The 24457-nt window shown below is 43.4% G+C and overlaps 1 protein-coding gene across 1 annotated transcript in view; it reads left to right on the top strand.

Annotated features, from left to right (window-relative positions):
• The window catches only part of nudcd3 (NudC domain containing 3), a 45354-nt gene that overhangs the window by 2872 nt on the left and 18025 nt on the right, over positions 1-24457 (top strand). The window contains exons 2-4 of the mRNA XM_069917893.1: positions 4086-4402; positions 11752-11875; positions 14424-14567. Of these exons, the coding sequence (XP_069773994.1) occupies positions 4086-4402; positions 11752-11875; positions 14424-14567 (585 nt within the window). The remainder of the gene's footprint in view (positions 1-4085; positions 4403-11751; positions 11876-14423; positions 14568-24457) is intronic.

The raw sequence follows: 24457 nt of genomic DNA, 5'->3' as shown, positions 1-24457 counted from the left end.
ACCAGTGCTCAGGTTTGTCACTGTACAATTTAATCACTTGACCCCAGAACCTGCTCCACCATTTAACAAGAATCAGAATTTATTGTCAAGAACGTCATGAAATTTGTTGTTTTGCGACAGCATCACAATGTAAACTTTTATATAAACCACCTTACAAAATAAATCAAAATAGTGCAAGAAAAGGGAAAAAGAGAAAGTAAAGCAGTGTCTTTGGCTCATTGTACATTCAGGAATCTGATGGCGGCGGGGAGGAAGCTGTCCTTGTGTTGCTGGGCACTCATCCTCAGGCTCTTGTACCTTTTTCCTGATGGTAGCACAGTGAAAAGGGCATGGCCTGGGTGCTGGGTGTCCTTGAGTATGGAGGCTGCTTTCTTGAGACACCACCTCTTGTAGATGTCCACGATGTTGCAGGCCAGGTTAAAAACCTCCTGGAGATTTTTCTTGTCCTGGGTGTTGGTACCTCCATACGCAGCCAGCAAGATGATTGCTCATCCATTTCTAATCTCAACTTGTCAAGTATCTATCTATCTCTCCTTAAAATCATTCAACAGCTCCACTTCCACCATTCTTCAAGGAAGACCATTCCATCCTCATGACTTCTGGGAGAAAAATGAATCAAAGTCTTCTCAAATGGAAAATCATTTCTTATTATATAGTGAACCCCCCCCCCCCCCCCCCCCCCGTTCAAGATTCACCTTCACACAACCTGTTGAGACCCTCAAGATCTTGTATGTTTCAATCAAGTTTCCTCTGTTCTTGTAAACGGATACTTGCCCATTTGGCTTTTCCGCACGAGATAACCCAGGTATTAATATATAACATTTGAATTGCATTAAGTGCATCAAAAACTTCCCATCGGGGCACCATTATTGCCTTTATAACTGAAGCCTAAGTTCCTTACCTCTGTGGCTTGTCTTTCTTTGGCTTGGCTTCGCGGACGAAGATTTATGGAGGGGGTAAATGTCCACGTCAGCTGCAGGCTCATTTGTGGCTGACCAGTCCGATGCGGCACAGACAGACGCGGTTGCAGGGGAAAATTGGTGGGTTGGGGTTGGGTGTTGGGTTTTTCCTCCTTTGCCTTTTGTCAGTGAGGTGGGCTCTGCGGTCTTCAAAGGAGGTTGCTGCCCGCCGAACTGTGAGGCACGGTTTGTGGCTTGTACATCCTGCATATTAGCCTTTTGTGAAACATGAATAGGACCTGAAGTCCTGGATATGAGCCACATATTTGGCTCCTATCACGCTGGTTAATCAACTGCTTTAAGTGCCACAAGCTATTATTTAGTTATTAGCCTGTTATGAGGGACTTGATCAAAATCTTTCTGGTGAATAAAACCTATAAATGCTCAAATGCTGTAAATAATGAAAATCTGAATTATATTCAAGGTTACTTTATTGTCATGCAATAACACACGAAATAGTCTTTAGTCTGCTGTAGGGTGGACAGATTCGCCATCAGCAGAAATTGTCAGGTACCCCTTTTAGTCAAAGAAAGAAGGAAAAGAGAGTCTGTCACCGAGCGCCAATGGATTCACCTCCAGTGCTCCCGCAGCTTCACAGACTCCAACCTGAACCATCAGCAAGCTGATCCGAACCTCTGGCGTGATTAGAAAACCTTCAGCGCCCTGTCGCATCCCGGTTCTGACACTTGGTACCCCTTCAGCCAGTCTCGAGCCAGTCCAGCTATGAACACTCAGATCAGGCAGCAACTGCAGAGTAAAATAGCCTTTTAATATCCACAGATGTTCCTTTAATCAAATTTACCGGATTGATAGCACGATGACCCTTTCACAAAATGATTTCTGATGAAGGGCTCAGGCCAAAATGGTGATTGCCTTCTGCTTCCTATGGATGCTGCATGACCTGGGAGTCTGGGCCGCCCCCCAGAAGATCTCTCTGCTTTGTTAAAACACCATTCTTTTATGACGTTTCACTGCACAGTGAATATTTATTCATCCACTTTTATATTTATCTTATTGTCTTGTGCAACAATATAATAATTTATATTATTGTTGTTGGTGCATCTTGGGTACCAGTGTGGCTGCAACAAATAAGAATTTTGGTGCATCTATACATTGCACTGATGTATATGCCAATAAACTTATTTCATAACACAACACTGAAACAGACCCTTCAGCGCCACTTCCTGAGTTCGTCCTATTTGGCCCATATCCTTCGAAACAATTTCTATTGGTGTATCTGTCCAAACATTGTAATGGTACCTGCCTCTACCATTTTCTTCTGGATGCTCCTTCAGAACACACCCACCACCCTCTTGTATGAAAATCTTGCCTCTCAGATTCCATTTAAGTCTTTCTCCCTCACCTTGAACCGATGTTTTCTTGTTTTAGATTCTGTACCCTGGGAAAAAGACTGGGACAATCCACCTTGCCCATGCCCCTGAGCCTCCTTCATTCCAGAGAAAACCGTTCCAAGCTCTCCAGTCGAATAACTTGAGCTTTCCACACCCTACCCCATCCTTGTAATTCTTTTTTGTATTCACTCTAGCTTAACCACATTCTTTCTAAGTATGGTGACCAGAACTAAACACAGTATTCCAGTTGCCATTTCACCAACATCTTGCAGAACTGTAACCTGACACCCCAACTCCTGAACCCAATGGTTGTCCAACAAAGGCAAGCATGCCGCCCACCTTCTTCTCCGCCTTGTTAATCTGCGTTGCCGTTTTCATGGAACGACGTTCTTGTGCCCTTGTTTTTCTGTTCTACAGCACTCCGCAGGGCCTTGTCATTCACTCTGTATGTCCTGACCTTGTTTAACTTCCTAAATTGCATCACTGCATTTGTTTGAGTTACATTTCATTTGCCATTCCTTTGCCCCTTTTCCATTTCATTTATATCCTGTGGTAGTCTTAGACAGTCTTCTCTGAATGTTATTCCACCAATGTTGATGTCATGTGCAAACTTACTAATCATGTCATCCACATACTTACCCAGATCATTAATATATATGACAAACAACATGGACCCAAAAATGATCCCTGTGATACACCTCTAGTCACAAGCCCGCATTCTGGAAAAACATCCCTCCATACCATGCTCTCCTTTCACTAGCCATTTCTGTACCCAATTGGCTAGCTCTCCCTGGATCTCATGTGATCTAACCTTCTGAACCAGTCCACCTTGTCAAAAACCTTGCTAAGGCCCATGTAGATTATGTCTACTGCCCTGTCTTCAACAATCTTCTTAGTCACTTCTTAAAATTAAAAAAATCAAATTCCTGAGACATGATCTCCCAAGCACATGGCCATACTAACGACTAGTACTTGTGTTTAGATGTGTTTCACCAAATTCCTCTGCTCTACCACAGGGACGTACTTTCATATGTTTGGACCTGAACCTCTGCAGTTCCTGCCACAAATCCCTATCTCACTGTGCCCCCATAAACCTTTCCTTTGATCACCTGTACTGATACCTCATCTGGTTTGGTGTTAAATTGTGCTTCATAATCACCTCAGTGATACACCTTTGGATATTTTTACTGTGTGGAGAGTGCCACGTAGCTGCAGTTTATTGTTGGTTTTATCAGGAGGCACTTTAATTCTGTGCCTGTGGGTTTCTTCAGCTTATTCTCCACTGGGCTTTGGTATGTTCTTTCAGCTCTTGACAGTTTATTACCTTCAACAAGGCTTCTTATCTAATAGGTGACATGGCTGTCACAGCACCAACGACCAGGATTCAAATTTGGCGCAGTCTGTAAGGAGTTTGTACATTTTCATCATGTCTGCGTGGGTTTCCTGTTGGTGCTCTGGTTTCCTCCCACTGTTCAAAACATACCAGGGTTGTAGGTTAATTGGGTGTAATTGTATGTCTAAATTTAAATTTAATTTAGCCTGTACCATTATAACAAATTGCAATATCCGTCAAATAGATGCCTGCAGTTTTGCGGAAAACACGAGAAGGCCATTCCGTCCCACCATTCTATTCCTGTGCATTGGGATCATGGTCCTTATCTTGCTTTGCCTGGCATTCCTTCACACACTTGTTTAATGAAAATACCTTGGTTTCAGCCTTTGAAAGCAAATATGCCAAATGGAACTAATGTTACAAATCTGCATTGTTTTCAAGGCTTTTAAGAAGTTTGAGCATTATTCTATCCAAGACAATGAAAGACGGATGAAAGAAATTGAGGAAAAACTCAAGAAAAGGAAAATGGAGGAAGAGAGGTCGTGCGTCCCGCCTCCTAGTCAGGAAGTGGAGATCGATTCAACGCCCGAGGAGCAATCACATGTGGCAGCAGAGACAACTGATCAGAGCGCTGAGAAAACTGACCCAGAGGTTCCAGCAGATTCACAGCAGCCAGCCAACGTTGTTGCAGCTTCCGTACCCTTAGAGGGTGCTGCTGCTGCACCAGATGTGAAACAGGAGCACGTTGAGCCTTCCAAGTACGTGTGCACTATGTTTTAAACTGAAGATTCGATATTAAGATGTTGCAGTTTTGTGGAGATAAATGCTGGTGTCCCTTTTCTGCCTGCCCAAGGTGGGTGGGTATCTTAGATTCCCTTGATATGCATGTGGTTTCCGTTTCACTGAACTAAGTAAGATCATCTGCTGCATTGCAGATGTGTACCTGCAGACAAACAGGGTTTTTATTTTTCTTCTCCCTGCTTGCTCCCTCATTAACGTCATACCCGATTAAACCTTAGTTTTGTACTTTGAACGACAAGAACTGAGATAGATAGAGGAGTTCAACAAATATTAACTGGATGCATTTTGGAAGACAAAAGAGAAGAATTATGTAAACTAAATAAAAGAAGGGGAAGGAAGATTTGCATACATGTATCAACTATGTTGTCAACTTGAAAAATGAGGTTGTTTTCTTTAAGAAAATGCACAATGAGATGAATAAAAACACAAAAGAAATGTTGTAGCTCAGACACCGGCTTCTTCAGTGCAACTTATCCATGATATCCAAGCTAGTTCCATTTGCGTGAAGCTCACATCTCTCTCACCTTCCCTAACATCCTACCTGTCTAAATGTCTTTTGAACATTAAAATGTGTCCTGCTTTTACGGCATCCTCGCTCCACTTACCCACTACCCTCGGCGTGAAGAAGGTACCCTTTAGGACTTCTTTAAATCTTTCCCCTATCATCTTAAATCTATACCCTCTCATTTTAGACTTCCCAACCCTGGGGAAAAAAGTGTGACTGTTCACCTTATCTATGCCCTCGTGATTTGATAGAGCTCTATGGATTCCCCCAATAATCTCCCTACACTCCAGCGTGTAAAGTCCCAGCTCTCCTTGAAAGGTTCCAGCGCTGGCATGCTGGTACTGTAATAGCTTTGTGCTAACCGCTACACTAACTGCGCTGTCCAGGTAAATCTTTATAAACAGTGGCTGAGGCTTTAGCTGGAGGATTGTGACTAATTCTGGGATAACTTCGAGACAGAATGTTAAAGCTTGGAGAAGGTGTAAGAGCTTCACTGGAAGGACAGCTGAGAAACTGCTATTGTTCCTTTTGAACTTGGTTAAGAAGAAGATTCAAATTCAACAAGAGTACAAAGGGAAATATATTGCCAGCAGTGTTGTTGTCCAGAGATCTGATTTTATTGCAGATCATACGCGGCTGTGAGCCCAAATTGCAATGGCCGAAAAGTCTGCTGGAAGCAGATTTAGTCCTAACCTTCAATGGGAGTTGTATATATACTTTAAAAGTTCAAACAGGATAAACAGTCTTATAAAGAGTTTGGTGGGGAATTATCCCATTGTGACCTTCTCTGCATCGGAAAGACTGGATGCAGACTGGGAGATTTGGTTTGCTGAGCACTTACACTCTGTCCGCATCAATGACATTTCATTTCAATTCTTCACCCCTCCTCTGAGCTGACATGTCGGTCATACCAAGGCCACTGTAAATTGGAGGAGCAATACCTCATATTCTGTCTGGGCCCTCTCCAGCCAGATGACATCAGACTCAGAATTTATTGTCATGAATAAGTCATGACATTCAGTGTTTTGCTGCCGCATCAAAGTGCAAATATCTTACAACATTACTATAAAAAAAGTTAAATAACAGTGCACGAAAATTAAGGTAGTGTCTTTGGTTCATTGATTATTCAGGTATCTGATGGCAACAGGGACGAAGCTGTCCTTGTGCCGCTGGGCGCTCGTCTTTAGGCTCCTGTACCTTTTTCCCCGTGGTAGCAGAGTGAAGAGGGCACGGCCTGGTCGGGGGCAACCTTGAGAATAGAGGTTGCTTTCTTAAGACACCACTTCATGTAGATGTCCTCGACAGAATGAAGCCTGATAACATCGACTTCTCCAGTTTCTGCCAGACCACTCCCTGTACTCCTTCTCCTACCCCATCTTCGCTTCAGCTGTCCACCCCCTCTCCATTCACTGAGCCATCCCCCCTCCCTCTCTTCTCTCCACATATTACCTCCTGCCTGTCAGCCTGTGCTCCACCCCTGCCCCCCACCCCCACCATTTTGTTAGGATGCCTGTCTAAATTTTGCTCATACCTTGATGTGGGGCTCAAGCCCGAAATGATTATCTTTGCTGTATAAAGTACACTGTTTGACCTGCTGAATTTCTTCACCATTGCGTTTTACTTCAATCACAGTGTCATGTTTTACGTCTGAATAGCTTTCTTCCATGCTTCTGAATATCATCAATTAAATAATGGAGTTTGCTCAAGGAAATCACTTTTGTTTTGCTTTAGGTGTACCTTTGCATCTGGTGAGGGTCAGATTGAGTAGTTAGGTGCATTTTGGATAGAGGTGGTGGAGAAAACAAAGGGCCAATCCACCCATGCTCTTCTTTTAAGTTTCTTATTGTAATAGCTTATTGTAATGGTTTGCTGAGCACCTACACTCTGTCCGCATCAATGACATTTCATTTCAATTCTTCACCCCTCCTCTGAGCTGACATGTCGGTCATTTCAAGGCCACTGTAAGTTAAATAACAGTGCACGAAAATTAAGCTAGTGTCTTTGGTTCATTGATTATTCAGGTATCTGATGGCAACAGGGACGAAGCTGTCCTTGTGCCGCTGGGCGCTTGTCTTTAGGCTCCTGTACCTTTTTCCCCGTGGTAGCAGAGTGAAGAGGGCACGGCCTGGTTCATATTCACAGAGCGACCCTGCAGAGACCATTTGAGTCTCTCCTTGGATGGGCAATGCTATTCTGTTGCCTGAACAGGAAACGCACAATGGAATAACATTCCATTTCTCTTCAAAGGACATGGTCGGACTGAGGAGCCTAATTATCTGTTCCCTGATGGGCTTCTTGAAGTGACCGACCAGTCCCAATACCACACAAATATTCGATTCAAGAACTATTTCCCTAGGAAAAAAGTTAGTATTAACGGAATTGTCTGTGTTGACCTGATGTAGGAGCTGAATTGGGCCATTTGGCCCATAAATCTGCTGCCCCATTCAAATCACGGCTGATGTATTTTTCCTCTCAACCCCATTGTCCTTGCTCCTTTCCATTCACCTTAGCTGGTAAATCTCTTCACCCTTTCCATAGATTCCACGTCCTTCCTATAATGAGATAACTAGAACGGAACAAATACTCTGTGTCGTCTCACCAGAGGTTTGTTGAGTTACAACATGACCTCTCTACTCTTGAACTCAATTCTCTTATTAATGAAGCCCAGTATCCCATAATTCTTCTTAGTTATCCTATCAAACTATGTAACAACCTTGAGAGATGGATGGATTTGGACCCCAAGATCCCTCTGTTCAACCACACTAAGATGAGTAACCTTAACTTAGTGTTTAATGTTAACGCTAAGTGCTTGACAATCCATTCGTTTCCAAGGAGCTGTTCTTGTAGTGAATTGAAGGCAAAATAACCTGATAATTATTTTCAAGGGCAAATAATTGCAGATGTTCTTGGAAAAGGAAATTGGCGAGAAATGGGATGAACCAATGGGTTCCATTTTCAAAAGTGGGCACAGACCTTTCATATCCTTCCACTTTCTACAGGCCAGTCATGGGTACTCGCATGGGCCTCAGCTTCATCTGCCATTTAATTGGCCATGTTCAACACCCTTTAGTCCTATTCTGGCATATCACTTTACCCCAACCCTCCTAAACTTGTTTCATCCCCGTTTCTGCCATCCTCCATCCTGCCCTTGGATTTCTCCTGGACAATCTCTGATCCTTCCTTTTCCGGATCTTGCTGTCTCCATTTTAGGAGACAGACATCATTGATATTTATGCTTCAACTTGAATGTCATTTTAATTCTGCTTCCCTTTCCCATATGGACCCAGCTGTCCCCAATCTCTCCATTGCTCCAGAGAAGGAAAGCGCACATTGAAGAACAATGGCTTGTATTTTGCTTTGAAATCTTGAAACCCAACAGTAGGAACCTTGAATGTTCCAATTTCAGGTAGTCAACATTCCCCATGTAGCGAAAAATAAAAGTCTGTAGATGCTGTGATAGTAGAAAAAAAATCAGAAATGCTGGAGGAACTCAGCTGGTCTTTCAGTATCCATAGGAGGTAAAGATATATTACTGACACTTCAGACTTGAACCCCTCTTCAAGGTCTAAGCAAAAAAGCAGGCAGGTCTCTCAATTAAAGACTGGGGAGAGAAAGGGGGAAGAATGGGAGGAGGAGAAGTCCAGACCAACAAACAAAAGGTGTTAATTGGATATGATAAGAGGAAGGGTAAGAATTGAATTTAGCTCTGTGAAAGGAGACAAAGGGGAGGGGGAAGAGAGAGAGAAAACTTGCAGAAAGGAGACAGGAAAGAAGGTGGGGGTGGTGGTTAATGGAAGCTGGAGGTCGATGTTAATGTCATCTGTTTGGAGGGGGCCCAGTCAGAAGATGAGATGTTGTTCCTCCAAATTGCAAGTGGTCTCAGACATGTCAGCAAGGGAATGGGATGAGGAATTGTAATGTGTGGCTATTGCAGTGGACAGAGCCAAGGAGTTCACAATCAATTCTCACCTTTCTTCTTGTATCCAATTAGTACCTTTTGTTTGTTGGTCTGGACTCATCCCCCTCCCGTTTTACCCCTTTTTCTCCCCAGTCTTTAATTCAGACGTCTGCCTGCTTTTTGCTTTCATTTTGACAAAGGGCTCAGGCCCGAAATATCAGTAATATATCTTTTCTTCCTATGGACGCTGCGAGACTGGCTGAGTTCCTCTAGCATTTCTGTGTTTTTACTGCACCCCCCAATGATCGTCCACTCCTTTTTAAAAAATCCTTCTTTGCTCATCTGTCTTATCCCACCCTCTCCTCTACCTGGCTGCATCTGCCCCATATCCCCTCCCTCTTTGCTTCTCCCCATCACCATCAGCTTCTGTTCCGCCTTCCTACGTACTTCTAAATACTGGCCTTCTTTCCTCTTCCCTGTCAATTCTGATGCAGAGTCTTAACTTGGAACATTTGACTCGATTTGTCTCCACTGATGCTGCTGGACTCCGTGTTCTTCCAGCATTCTCTTTTCCTGTGGAAACTCAGACTGTTCTGTATAAAGAATCAGTCTGTGACCTGTTTGTCCACCTGGTTGCTCATGGGTGTTAGTTAACAATGTCAACCAGTGAGATGTAAGGGCAATAGTTGAGCAGGTGGAGGGGGCTGGATTTAAGCAATGAATCTTGTGAATGGAGAATTCACAACGGGACAAGGCAAGGAAGTAGCAGAAATTGGAAAATTATTCATGTGTAATTGACTAAGTTTTCAAATCCTCTATTTATAAATTTAGCTCTAATTCAGCAGAACATTTCTACCACATTTAAGTTAAGGCTTTTGATGATTTGTAGTACTTTGGAGATCTGACCATTGGCAGTTAAATACATTGCTGGAGCAGGCACAATAGTCTCTTGATCTCATAATATCTTTCAAAATCAACATCAACTTGACTTATTCATGAACTCTAAGATAATATTTCTTGACTCTCCGGAATTTCTGGCCAACAAAATACTAAATGAATGTGTCTTTATTTTGAAGAAGATCATGAATAAGCAAACCACAGATCCAGTCCCATTTACAATGCCAACTGAACATTATATCTGCCAGATTAAATAAGCATCATCTGAGCGACCATTGTCCTGTTTTCACCACAACCAACACAGCCCCACTAAATGAGACACATTGCCTCAACAGGCAAATTGCATCTCTTCAGAAAGACAGCATCAAAGTCCTAATGATTATGGAGAACGATTGTCTGTGTGCTCTTGCTTTTAGCATTAATTGGATTTTGCAGTAAATTAGTATTCCCCTTTAGTCCTGTGGGAATGAATGTGTGCTTCCTTTATTTGCTGGCTTTTGCAATGACCTATTTTGGACAACACCAATATAATTCTCATTTGCTATGCGCTGAGCACAAAAGCAGCTGCAGATTGACACCATTTTAAGAATCACACTTTGTATATTAAAATAAGGTGTAAATCGAGTCCACGCTTATGAAGATCCAGCTGCGCTGGATGGGTCACGTCTCCAGAATGACCATCGCCTTCCCAAGATCGTGTTATATGGCGAGCTCTCCACTGGCCACCGTGACAGAGGTGCACCAAAGAAAAGGTACAAGGACTGCCTAAAGAAATCTCTTGGTGCCTGCCACATTGACCACCGCCAGTGGGCTGATAACGCCTCAAACCGTGCATCTTGGCGCCTCACAGTTTGGCGGGCAGCAACCTCCTTTGAAGAAGACCGCAGAGCCCACCTCACTGACAAAAGGCAAAGGAGGAAAAACCCAACACCCAACCCCAACCAACCAATTTTCCCTTGCAACCGCTGCAATCGTGTCTGCCTGTCCCGCATCGGACTTGTCAGCCACAAACGAGCCTGCAGCTGACATGGACTTTTTACCCCCTCCATAAATCTTCGTCCGCGAAGCCAAGCCAAAGAAAGAAAAAATATTTGCACAGAGTTTCCAGAATGAGAATTTATTGTCGTGAACTTGTTGATTTGCGGCAGCGTTACAAGCGCAAAACTTGGTATGAATTACATTTTTAAAAAAATAATTAGTGCAAACAAAGAGAAGTGAGGTAGTGTCTGTGGCTCATTGTCCATTCAGAAATCTAATGACAAGGGGAAGAGGCTTTTTTTTTGTTCCGTTGGGTGCTCAGCTTCAGGCTCCTGTACCACCTCCCCAATGATAGCAGTGAGAAGAAGGCATGGCCTGGGAGGTGGGGGTCCTTGAGGATAGAGGCTGCTTTCTTGAAGCACTGCCTCTTGGAGTTGTCCTTGATCAGGTGAAGACTAATGCCCATGATGGCACTGGCCATGTTCACAACTCCGTAGTCTTTTTCTGTCCTATACGTTGTATATGTCCATGGTACATTTGTAGAAATTTGCGAGAATCTTTGGTGACATGCCAAATCTCCTCAAAATCCGAATGACAGGCAAGTTTCTTCATTGTTGCATCAACATGAAAGACCCAGGATAGATTTTCAGAGATGTGAAAAGAGATTACACTTTAATGTCTGGATTATATGGGCCTTGTAAAGCTGGTTTTGTCCACCACCAGGTTCAGGAACAGCTGCTGCCATTGGACTCCTCAACAATATGCTCAGTTGGGACTCACTTAAGGACTTTCTTTTGCACGCTATTGTTTTTTTAAAATCCTTTCTGTATTGCACAATCAGTTTGTTAACATTGCTTTATTTGTTTGCCTTGTGTACAGTTTTTTTTAACCGATAAGTGATAATTTTGCCTCGCCAGCAGGAAAAGGATTGTATGTGATGTGTCGTTCTCGGAGAATAAATTTGAAATCTAATATCTTGATGGACTTAGGGATGTGTTGAATTGATTTATCTACTGGTTTGTTTACAGGAAATGTGAAGAAAATTCTGACAGCTATAATGGGGCTGTGAGAGATAACTACTCTTGGTCCCAGGATTATTCAGACCTGGAAGTGAAGGTGCCAGTTTCCAAGCAGATCGTTAAAGGAAGACAGGTAACAACTAATCCCCAGCAGACTGAAGAAAAGTTTAACTTTCAGATACACTGACAGAGAATTTTTTTTTGGACAAGTTTAAAATTCAGTACTGGTAAGCTCTGCATCCAAGGACGAAGAAGGAGGAAAGCTTTTTCAGGGTTCCTGTTCATGCACCACCAGGTTCCACTTATTACTTCACGGAAGCCTTGGTTCATCTGTATCTGCTGAACGCAATACAGGTTTTGGCAAACCAGTTTGTCAGGATTGGCTTGTAATTGTCCCCTTCCAAAGACCTTTTCATGTGAATGGGAAGGTTAGCGAGGCGGGTTAGCACAATGCTGTTATAGTGCCATGGTTCGAATCCAGCTCTGTCTGTGAGGAGTTTGTACATTCTCCCCATGTCTGTATAGGTTTCCCCCAGGGGCTCTAATTTCCTTCCACCCTTCAAAATGTACTGGGAGGGTAGTCAGTCGGGTGTGTAATTGGGCAGCATGGGCTTGTGGGCTGAAAGGGCCTGTTACAGTGGTGTATATCTAAATTTAAGCAATTAAAAAAAAATTAAACATTTAAGTTTGCACATTTGTGATTTCATGGCATTGCAAGGTTATCTGGATCAGTGTGGAGTTTGACCAGATGCAAACTGTCCACCAATATTCTAGTCCAAGAAGCAGAAGGCTCATTCACATACGGTGTTTCTCAAATAATGTTACAAAGAAATGTTTATATTTTAAAATTAATACTGAAATTTGTTGGGTTGGAGGAGACGGTTAACAAAAAACAAGTCCATTTGCAATGGACTTTGCAAATCCATTACACTACTAGTATTTTTGCTTGTGTGGCCAACAAAGGTGATGGGACATTTTTAGTAGAACTTGTTAAGTTTAGGAGGTTATGTTAAAATTTTGGCAGTGGTGTTTCAGCTGCTGGCACACTGGCATCGAAATTATAATTTCCGGTGCCATACCAAAATTTTACTTGGTAATATGACCAGCCATTCAGCTGCACCTCTCTGTATTCCCCCCCCCCACCCTCCCTCCTCACCCCCCTGCCAGGGGCCACATCACATTTAAGGGACTTGTGGTTTTTATGAGGTTAGTTGCAGAGAAGTATTAAAGAAACCAACTAAGTTTGTGCAGAGTCCAAAGGAGGCCATCGCCAAAAGAAAGGCTGAGAATGTCTGATCTAGACTGATGTCATAGGTCACAGTAGCATTGGAGATGCCGGTGTTTGGTTGATGCATCAATTTCCCATAATTCAGGTGGATTTTAGGTGTGAGACTGAACAGGGTCTTCTCCTAATCAGAATTTATTGTCATTAACACGTTACATTACAGTGCAAATATTGCTATCAAATTACATTTAAAAATCAATAAATTATTTCAAAAATAAAAGAAAGTGAAGTGGTGTCTGTGTTCATGGTCCATTCAGAAATCCGATGGTGGAGGGGAAGAAGCTGTCCTTGTGCCACTGACTGTTCATCCTCAGGCTTCTGTGCCTCCTTCCCAATGGTAGCAGAATGAAGAGGGCATGGCCTAGGGTCCTTAAAGATGGAGGCTGCTTTCTAAAGACATCTCCTCTTGTAGGTGTCCTTGATGGTCTGGAGCCTGATGCCCGTGATGTCGCAGGCTCTGGAGTTACAGCTCTGGAATTTTTTTTCCTGTCCTGTGCATTGGCACCTCCATACCAGACAGAGATGCAACCAGTCAAAATGCTCTCCACCGTACAAATTTGCAAGAGACTTTGGTGACTCTCCACAACTCCTCATGTACTGGTGTAGACCCCAGGACAGATCCTCAGAGATTTTGAAACCCAGGAACCTGAAACTCTTAACTCTTTCCACTGCTTCCCCTTCATGAGGATTGGTTCGTGATCTCCTGATTTCCCTTTCCAAAACTCCACAATAATCTTCTTGGTTTTGCTAACATTGAGTTCAAGTTGTGGTGACACCACTCAACAAGCTGAGGCATCTCCTTCCTTCATGCTTCCTTATTGCCGTCTGTCATTCTCAGATTTCAGATTTATTGTCCGAGTACATACATGGCATCACCTACAACCTTGAGATTCCTTTTTCCTCTAGGCATGGCAGAATTGCCACCAATTGGCAGTGCAAAAAATTAACTACACAGCGTAAAGATGGAAACAGATAAAAGAACTGTAAATAGGCATCAAATGTAAGCAAACTGTGTTGACAGTGATTCTGCTGACGACTGTGGCATCATCGGCAAATTTGTAGACGGCATTTGAACGGTGCCAAGCCACATAGTCACGGGTGTAGAGCGAGTAGAGCAGAGGGCTAGGCACGCATCCCTGAGGTGTTCCCACGTTGATTGTCGGTGAGGAGGATCAAGTACCAGATGAACGGTGACCTCAAGAAAGACTGCAGATGCTGAGGTTGAGTGCAATAAACAAACGTGCTGGAGATACTCAGTCGGTCGGCACAATATGAGCTCCTCCACTCATATTTGTGAATTGACCTCAAAATGATGTTGCTCCTGCTCTCAACTACTCGATAGTCGCAAGGAGATTGGGAGAAAGGCTGATCCTCATTTCACTTTACTTCTACGCAGGTGTCTGTCGACATACAGAGCAACAGGTTGCGCGTGGCTATGTTTGAAGGAGGGAGCGAGCGAGTCGTTGTGGACGGAAAACTAACACACAAAATCAACACTGAAAACTCGATGTGGAGCTTAGAGCCAGGCCGCTGCATTTTGGTAAGTCTTTGCAAATGACGGAGACGATTCCCCCCCCCCACACCAGAGTATGCCATTTGACCCAGCTTGGTCCAAGATTGTAGTTTATTTTCCATGCAAGCTGCCTCTGCAACAGTATTGACTTGTCTGGTGTCCCTTTCTTTGTCCCTGGCTTCCCCATAAATCCGTGATGAAATCAACAGTGGAAAGTGATCTGCACAAACTTAAAATACAACTGAAATCATGACCGGCGTTGGTTTGAATTTTGGGGGGGGGGGGGGGGTCTCACTGTAATGAAAATTCATTCTCCTTTGGATCACTGAACATTTCAGCACCGAAACAGGCCCTTCAGCCATTCTGTGTCAGTCCATTTCTCTGCCTCGTCCTACTGACCTGCACCTAGTCCATGGCCCTCCATACCTCTCCCATCTATGTACCTGTCCAAATTTTTCTATAATATTAAAATTAAGGCCACATTCTACACTTTAGCTGGCAGTTTATTCCACATTCCCACCACTCACTCTGTGTGAAGAAATTCCCCCTAAACTTTTCCCCTTTCACCCTTAAACCAAGTCCTCTGGTTTGTATCTCACCTATCCTCAGTGGAAAAAGCCTACTTACATTTGATCTGTTTAAACCCTTCATAATTTTAAATACCTCTATCAATCTTTCCCCCCCCCCCCCCCCCCCCTGTTCTTCTATGCTCAGGGAAAAAAGTCCTAATCTGTTTCACCTTTCCTTGTAACTCAGTTCCTAAGATCCAGACAACATCCTAGAAAACCTGCAGTCTTTCTATCTTGTTGATGTCTTTCCTGTAATTATGTGACCGTAACTGCACACAACACTCCAAACTTGGCCTTACCAATGTCTTATACAACTTTAACATAACATCCCAACTTCGATATTCAGTACTTTGATGTATGGATGCCAATATGTCTAAAGCTCTCTTTACAATCATATCTACCTATGATGCAATATTCAGGGAATTATGTATCTGTATTCCCAGGTCCCTCTGTTCTACTCCACTCCTCGGTGCCCTATCATTTACTGTGTTCGTCTTTTGTTGGTTTGTCCTTCCAAAATGCAACGCCTCACACTTACCTACATTAAATTCCATCTGCCATTTGTCAGCTCATTTTTCCAGCTGATCCAGATACATCTGTGAGCCTTGAAAACTTTCTTCACTGTCCACACCTCCAATCTTAAGCCACTTTCAGGTGGAATAGCTGGGAGAATGTGGCTCTGGAGCCGGCTGCAGGTGTGTGTGTGAAGCAACGTTCAGGTGGCAGCGCTGAAGGCACTGTTCTGGTACCTGATAGGTCCGCAGTAGGGAGAGGCGCCGCGGAGCAAACGCCGGCTCCTATCGATTCTGGTTGTTGTCCCACCCGCTTTCAGGTGCCTTGGGGGAGCACTTGGAAGTGGAGAATATGCCTACCCGAGGAGGGTTGGGTAAGTACTCCTCTGGTCAGGGTTCTCCGCTTTCAGGTGGCCTCCACACAGCTGCATTCCGGTATTTTAGGTGGCTTTATGTTGAGGTATCTGGCCACTTGAAAGCGGCTTTAGTGTCATCTGGAAATTTGCTAATCTAATTTTACCACATTATCATCCAGATCATTGATGATGACAAACAACAACAGTCTCAGCATCGATCCCTGAGGCACACCACTAGTCGCAGGCCTCCAGTCTGAGAGCACCACTCTATGGGTTCTCCCGTCCAGCTAATGTCGAAACTGGTTTATTACCTCAGTAAATCTTACCTGGGCTACATTCATATCAAAGCCAGATCATCGGGCCTCAGAAGACCCTTAAGGTTACGGAAGAAAAGCGCAACTGAATCACGTATTTAAATGTGAAACGCCAAGACTACAGGTGTAGATTGTAGTAAACACCCAAAAAAATTGATGTAGGAATTCAGCAGGTCATGTAACACCCATAGTAGATGAAGATATATAATTAATATTTTGGGCCTGAGCACTGCTTCAGGATATGTGCAAAAAAGCAGGTGGGTGCCTGAGTGAAAAGGCTGGGAGAGGAGCACAGTCCAACAAACAAAAGATGACCATTGGACATGAATAGGAGGACAGGAGATAAAGTTGAGAATTGATTGGGTGAGGGGGTGACTCTGTAAATGCATAGCTGGAGGAAAGGAGGGATAGGGGAGGAGAGAGATGGGTGGGAGAGGGAACTAACAAGCTGGAGAGTCGATGTTAATGCCATCTGACTGTAGGGTGCCCAAGTGGAATTTGAGGTGTTCCTCCAATTTCCAGGTGTATTTATTTGCCTGATTTCATCAATGGCTCAGTTTCCAGCAGCCACTCATTGGCGAGATGGGAGTGGCAGTGTGGGCTGACTCTGGTCAATTTCTTAACTTGGGCAGGCAGAATTGAGTTGGTAACAGCCTCTTCACACTCTATCCCCTTTAAGGATTCTATTCTCTCAATTCCTCTGTCTCCATCGCATCGGCTCCCAGGATGGGGTCTTTCATGCCAGATCATTTGGGGTATTCTCCTTCAAAATATGTGGCTTTCCTTCTACCACTCTCAACTTAGCCCTCACTCACATATCCTCATTACCTGCACATGTGCCCTGGCTCCCTTCATCCCCTCGTGAACAAGACAGGCTTCCCCCAGTCCTCACCTACCATCCCACCAATCTCCACATCCTTTGTCATTTCTGCCACCTACTACGTGATCCCACCACACATTCCCCTCTCTGCCTTCCACAAGGACTGCTCTCTCCACGAGTCCCTCATTCACTCATCCCTTCCCACCAACCACCCCTAGGCACCTACACCTGTGACCACAGATAATGCTCCATTTGCACCCACGCCTCCTCCCTCACCACCTTTCTTGGCCTGTGCATTTGGACTCACTAATGTAGAGGTCATATCAGGAGCATTGAGTACATTACACCAGGGGCAGAGGAGGTGCATGTGTCATCTGGAAGGGCTGTTTACATCACTGGAAGGTTGTGAGGGAGGAGGTGTTGGAACAAGTGTTGCACCTTCTGAAGTTTTGCTGAAGTAAGTGTGGGGAAAGTGTCAGAAAAAGTTGGGTGGGAAAGACTAAGTAGATCATGGAATCATAAAGGGTGGGGTGGCGGGGGGGGGCGGTTGGAAATGTGGCTGGTGGTGGGATCGCATTACATCTGGCAGAAATGACAGTGATGTGCCAGGTGTGGAGGTGACTGGGGAACATGGTGAGGACTGGTGGGATGAAGAACCCTTTATGTGGTACAACTCTACGTCTTAACACGAGGGAAAGTCTAAAAGTGAAGATTGGCCTCTTATTTGGGACTTTGTGGATGAGCTGTTTGTGAACTAGAATTTCATTGTACACATGAGTAGCCCAATATAGTAATGAGTGTGTATAGATTTCTGCTTCTGAAATTCAATAACATTGAAGTTCACTGAAGTGGAATGCCACAGAGGGCGAGTTTCTGCCCATTACCTGAAAGTAATTATCGGTTTTCAGGTTACAGCCACGATGGGCTTTTCTTAATGGATATGCTTCATACGCATACTTCTTGACTCTCCCAGAGTGCGGCTTCTGGTCTCTGATAAGTTAGCTAAACTTGGGTTTACTGTGCGCCTCCAGGATAGACGGGAAATTGTCTGCCTTCGTATGGCGAGGGCTAATAATTCATTTTGCACATTCTGTTCACTAAATTGTGCTCCATCGGATATGTTTTGCATGTGTGAAATGGGGCAAGAAGCTTTGTACCTGAAAACTCAAGCCACCATATTTGATTATGCTGGAATTTATTTTCTAGTCAATTTTCACCACAACATCTGCAAAACCAATATTAATATTGTTAATTGATCTTTGTATTTCTAATCATAGTGCAGAGAACATTACAACCCTTTGCACCATGGTGTTGTGCCGAGTTATATAAACTTCTTCAACAATTTCAACCTACCATACCTCACGCCCTTAACCCTCAATTTTTCATGTAGCAACGTGTTCCAGAGTCTTTTCAATGTCTCAATTCTACCAGCTTCAAATTCGACCTTCCAAAATGCATTACTTCACACTTAACTGAATTGAACTCCATCTGCCATATTTCTGCCCAACTCTGCATCTGTTGTGTTTGTAGTTATTTTCCAGCTTTTCTGCTTCTGAAATCTACTTCTCACTGTTTTTTTTAAAATGTTTTGAGCCTTCTGATCACTGAGTAACAGGCACAGAGGCTTTGATAGCATTAGATTGTACTTTAACACTACACATGCACACATCTCCTTGGCAGCTCCCTCTCTGCCTTATTCCTTTGAATCTGCTGACTCAGCAGGTTCTGTGACTATTGATGTATATATGTAATGGATGATTTCTCATGGGGGGAATGTTTAAGGAGAACCCAGATGAGCCCACATTTTGTTATTTAAAACCTGAATCTAGACTCATGTTCAGATGTGTGCAAGCCATTCCTGGTTTCTCAAAATTGTGTAAGAATGTTCCAAACTATTTCAACATAGAATTTATATTATTTGAAATAAGCTTTATTGTGCCTTGTGCCATGGAAAGCTCCAAAATCCGGCAATTGGGGAGAGAGAGATGGCAGTGCGAGTCGGGTGGGCAAGAGACCGGCAGTATGAGTTGGGCAGGCGAGAGACCGGCAGCGCGAGTTGGGCGAGGGGGAGAGACCGGCAGCGCAAGTCAGGTGGGCGTGGGGGAGAGACAGGCAGTGCAAGTTGGGCGGGCGAGAGGGGCAGACCGGCAGCGCGAGTGGGGCGGGCGAGGTGGGGGGGTGAGATGGAAGCGCGAATGCAAGTGGGTAGGTGTGAATACGGCAGCACAATTTGGGTGGGCTTTCCGAAATCCAGGAAAATCCGAAATTCAGAACACACTGTCCCCCAAGGGTTCCGGATAAAGGATTGTGTACCTGTAGTGACAACAGTGGGTGAATGTTTGAGTTACAATGGTCTGGGCTCAAGGAAACATCCATAATGAGTTCAAGTTGTTGTCCTTCTCATTCTGATTTTCCTGGACAACATCCTTTTGTGTGGTAGGAGAAAGTTTCCTTTATCAGTAAATTCATGTTATGCAATTTCATTTATGGTGCAGAATCTGGGAAAAAGTCATGGCGATACTGAGGTAAACAGACCAGGTGATCTCATCCAAGGTAGCAGCTGTAGGCTACAATAACCATATGTACATGTGTAAAAGTTACTCTTTGACCTGCTGAGTTTCTCCAGCAGTTGTGTTTTTTCACTTAACCACCAGTGTCAACAGAATTCTGCATTTTACCCTTGCAGGTGAAGAGTCCTCACACTGGGGAGGGTGTTTCAATGAGAGACATCGCTGCAACTGCTAATGTAGATTCAAGATTCCTTTACTGTCTTTTACGTAATATATGTAATTTATTGACTTTTGCTTGCACTGTGTAATTTGCTTAGCTTTTGCAGGCTCTACTAGCCTGGCGCCCCTATCTCATGGAGAAAGAGAGGTCCCTTCAGGGACACCGAGTGTCCATGGATTTGCCTCCTGCGCTGCTGCTCCATAGAACATTGCAGCACAGTACAGGCCATTCGGCCTATGATGTTATGCTAACCCGTATATACCTTCCCAAAAAAAAACTAAACCCTTCCTACCTCATAACCCTCAATTTTTCTTTCATCCATGAGCCTATCTAAGAGTCTCTTAAATGTCCTTATTGTTCCAATTTTCACTACTGCCTCTGGCAATGCATTCCAGGCACCCACAACTCTGTTAAAAAAAAAGCTTTACCTCTGCTGTCTCCCCTAAACTTTCCTCCCTTCACTTTGTGCACATGTGTTTGCTACTCACTCCCTGGAAAAAAAGATGCTGACTGTCTATGCCTCTCATAATCTTGTCTACCTCTCTTGAAGTCACATCCAAATCTTATTGCTCCACTGTATTGATTGACTAACAATAAAAAAAAACAACAGGCCAATTTACTTTGAATTTCAAAAATAAAATATCACTGGAGTTTCAAACAGAATGTATTCTAAATGCAGGAAGTTCTTGAGGTACTGAATCGAGATGGAGTCAGCCAGGACTGTTGCCACAGATGCAGTATGAGGTTTGATAGTTTTTTTTATCTGATTCTAGGTCTCGGCAACTATTGGCAGCCCCTTGCGTGCTTAGCAGCTGGGAATTTGTACCACAGGTCCACAGGGACCTGGATTTGAATATAGCTTTGTTACAGGATGTCACCTTTATGATTTACTTTGTTCCCTGCATTTTTGCTGGCATATGCCAAACTTGCATTTTTTTTTACATTATTTAAAAATTGCTTGTGTTTATAGATTAACGCTTCACCATATGCTGTGTCTAGTAAAGACATTAGATGTGTAACTTTCCATAGGATACCATTAGTGCAGATAGCAGTAGGTTGTATAAGCCACCTGCATGGAAAATATATTTATCTTTTAACAAAAGCCACAAAACCTCAAGCATAACAGATTTCCCACTTGCTGATATTTAGTGATATCTAGACATGTCTGGCAGACACACAATCAGTTTCATCAGTTTGTCGAAATGGCATTGGCGCTTTTAAATTTGGAGAGAATGATCAGTAATTACATTTTTTTTTCCTTTTCCTGTCTTATTTTATGTTGATGAGACCCTGAGTTTTGAAGCCAGCTTCACTGGATGAAACAGACTGAAGGTTATGAATGGCTGCAGCAACCAGTCCCATCCCATTGATGTTCAACTAATCTGCTCAAGTCACTCCTCTCATTCCCTAAGGCATTGATGTCAAAGTGCACGCAGGAGACTTTTAAATCGTTATTTCATCGATTAACATTTATCTGTTAACCAGAGATTGTCAAAATGTGGATCAACCTCTCCTTGTGGTCATGGTTTTTTTTAATGTACAAACATCAGTCTTTTCAAAACACGTCTTCATCTTGTTTGACACCCTTGGCCACCATCCCTATCGTTTTTCGCTGCCTCAGGATAGCGTCATTTGATTTCTCCCCTTCCTGCGAATAGCTCTGTAGATTGCTGCTCTGAAGCAGTCAGGATACAAAGAAAAAGCTCCACAATAGAAGCCACCATCCTGAAAATGTGAAAAAGAAATTTGGAGCACTAATTCCATTTATCAAATCAAACTAATGACAAATTCCTCCTGTAACTCTAGAATTAGGTTTGCATTGGGATGGCATTTTTATAATTATGGTGCAGCTCATCTTAGGGGTCAGCTACTGGCATTTGTATGAGTAGCAAAATAGCCTGGGGTGTACAGTTTATTTCTCTTGTTTACAATAACCGGCCATTGCAATACAAAAACCACTGTCGAGGTTGAATTAAAGAAGAAAATCTGCAGTTGCGGAAGATCATCCTTTCTCCCTCCTCCTTCTCCCCACCCCTGCCCATCCACCATTTTATTTAGCAGCTGCCTGGTTTTTTTTTCCCTCCTTAGATACTAGAGAGAAGTGGTGAAGAACAGCAAGTCCCTTGGAGTTCACTTAACTGGTGACCTATCGTGGACACTCCACATCTCCTCACTTGTCAGGAAGGCACAACAGCGACTGCACTTCCTGAGAAGACTGAAGCGGGCAAGGCTACCGGCTGCCATCATGCCAACCTTCTACAGGAGCTCTATCAAGTGCATCCTGGCCATCTGCATCATAAGTGGGTTACAGTTGCTGCAGAGAAGAGAAATGGATCAAAGGTCAATCTACAGGACCAGAAATGCCCCCCCCCCCCCCCACCAGTTGACATGTCTTCCGGGATCGTTATCTGAAGAGAGGGCGTGCAAAATCATTGAGGACCCCTTCCACCCTTCACACAGCATCTTCCAGCTCCTCTCACCAGGGGAAGAGATACAGGAGTGTCAGAGTCACCGCCAGGCTGAGGAACAGATTCGTCCCACGGGCAGTGAGAACACTGAACGACCAAAGGAACTGTTCACTCTCACATCAGTATAACGTCGGGCAGCACGGTTAGCATAAGAATTAGCACCACATGATTCAAGATTTCTTTATTCAAGGTTCCTTTATTGTCATGTGATAGTACAGAACCTGTAATAGTATGTGAAATTGCCTTCTGCCTGCCGAAAGGCAGACAAAGTTAACATTGATATCACAAGCGTAACAAAAGAGAGACCCTTCAGAGTGAATGCGAATTTGTTATCAGTGCTCCTGCAGCCACACAGACCCGAGCTCCAGATCCAAACCTCCAACGCTATCAGGAAGCCATCAGCACCCAAGGCCTTACAAAAGCCCTTTCTTGCCATCAGTATCTTCATGAATCCTGGTCTTGATACCTGACCGTAAGCCACCCGCAGCCTGTATGGGTCCCTGAGCCCTTGGCTGGTCCGCTGCCATAGTCACTTTCCCTAAAATGCCATCTCCTCTGCTTCTCCTCATTGGGATGACTACGGCAGTGAATTGGGTTAGAATCGGGCGTTGTCTGTAAGGAAGTTGTACTTGTCTCCATAACGTGGTTTTCTTCAGGGTGCTTCGGTTTCCTCCTACCCTCCAAAACGTGCAGAGATGTAGGTTAATTGGGTGTAATTGGGCAGCATTGACCAGAATTGGCTTCTCCAGTGTTGTAAACAAAAAAAATTAAATTTATCAATAAGACGTTGATGAGAACATATTGCAGTTTTGGTGCTCAGCTGAAGTAAGGGTGTCATTAAACTGGAAGGGGTGCCGAAAGGATTTCCAAGAGTGTTACTGGGACTGGTGGGCTTGAGTTATTAAGAGAGACTGGGACTTTTCTTCCCAAAGTGAGGAAAGTTAAGGGGGCTCCTTGTTAAAAGTATAGAAAATCATGAGGGGGTTAGATATGGTCATATTTTTTCCTGAGTCTAAAACTATAAGGTGAGGGGAAAGATTCAAAACATACCTGAGGGGCAACTTTTTCCACACACAGGGTGGTGGTTATTTATATGGAGCAGCCAGAGGTGGTGGTAGAGGAGGGTATTTAGAAAGGCACATAAGATATAAAATATTGAGAGGGATATCAGCTAATACCTAATAGATAATAGATAACTTAGATGGGTTGCACCACACGGCACACTGAATATAATCGAAATAAGCAGGCAGTCTTCAGAGTAATATTGTGCAGACCCAATAACAATGTAGAGATTTCCAACTTTTATCCCAATCCTGATACCTTGGTGAAGTGCTCAAACTCAAATCTTTATCTTTGCTATATGACCTGGTGAGTTTTTCCAGCATTGTGTTTTTTTTACTTTAACCACTGACTTTCATGTTTTACTTTTATCCCAGTCTCTCTTATTTGCCTCATCAACTAGAGAAGAAATAGGTTGCTCCAAATTCTTTTCAATTTTTGTGCATTTATAACTGATATCGAAACTTTGTAGGTGGTTTTTTTTTAAATTGTTTCCGCTTTCAAAATACCCAAATTTTTTGGAGATATATAACATTAATATTGGTCATGGAAAAACTCAAAGGTGCACATAAACATTATCAGTCTCAGTCAGAAATGTAGAATGATTTTATTTGTAGGCTGACAAGAAATGGGCAGAGATTGACGCTGAAAAATAGTTTCCCAGACAATTCCAGCTTCAAGAAGATGTTTAGTCATTAATTGGAGTACAAAAGGAGCCTGGTCATTTATAAATCCATTGCTTGGAATCTTGCGTCAGAAAGGTTTTGTGATCAAATCTAATTCCAGAAACTGGAGCTCACATTCCAGACAAAGGCGTCAATACTGCTCTGTTAAAGGGCTGCCCTTTTGAATTGGAGGTTAAACCAAAGCGCAGTTGCTTAATTCAGGTGGTATTCAGGAGAGCCACAGGGCTGCATTCTTAACCCCCCTGCTCGACTTGCTATATTATTCTTACAAGGTCTATTATATGCAATTCATAATCACATATAAATCCATTGATTTTGAATTAGTGTCTTTGTTTGACATAGGTGATGTATTCATTGGAGTAAAAGACTGATCATTTGATTGATTTGTCTTTCTCTCTTTGCA

This window comes from Narcine bancroftii, chromosome 2 (assembly GCF_036971445.1).
Source record: "Narcine bancroftii isolate sNarBan1 chromosome 2, sNarBan1.hap1, whole genome shotgun sequence".
In the NCBI taxonomy this organism is placed as follows: Eukaryota; Metazoa; Chordata; class Chondrichthyes; order Torpediniformes; family Narcinidae; genus Narcine; species Narcine bancroftii.
This window is presented reverse-complemented; position numbering and strand designations above follow the sequence as displayed.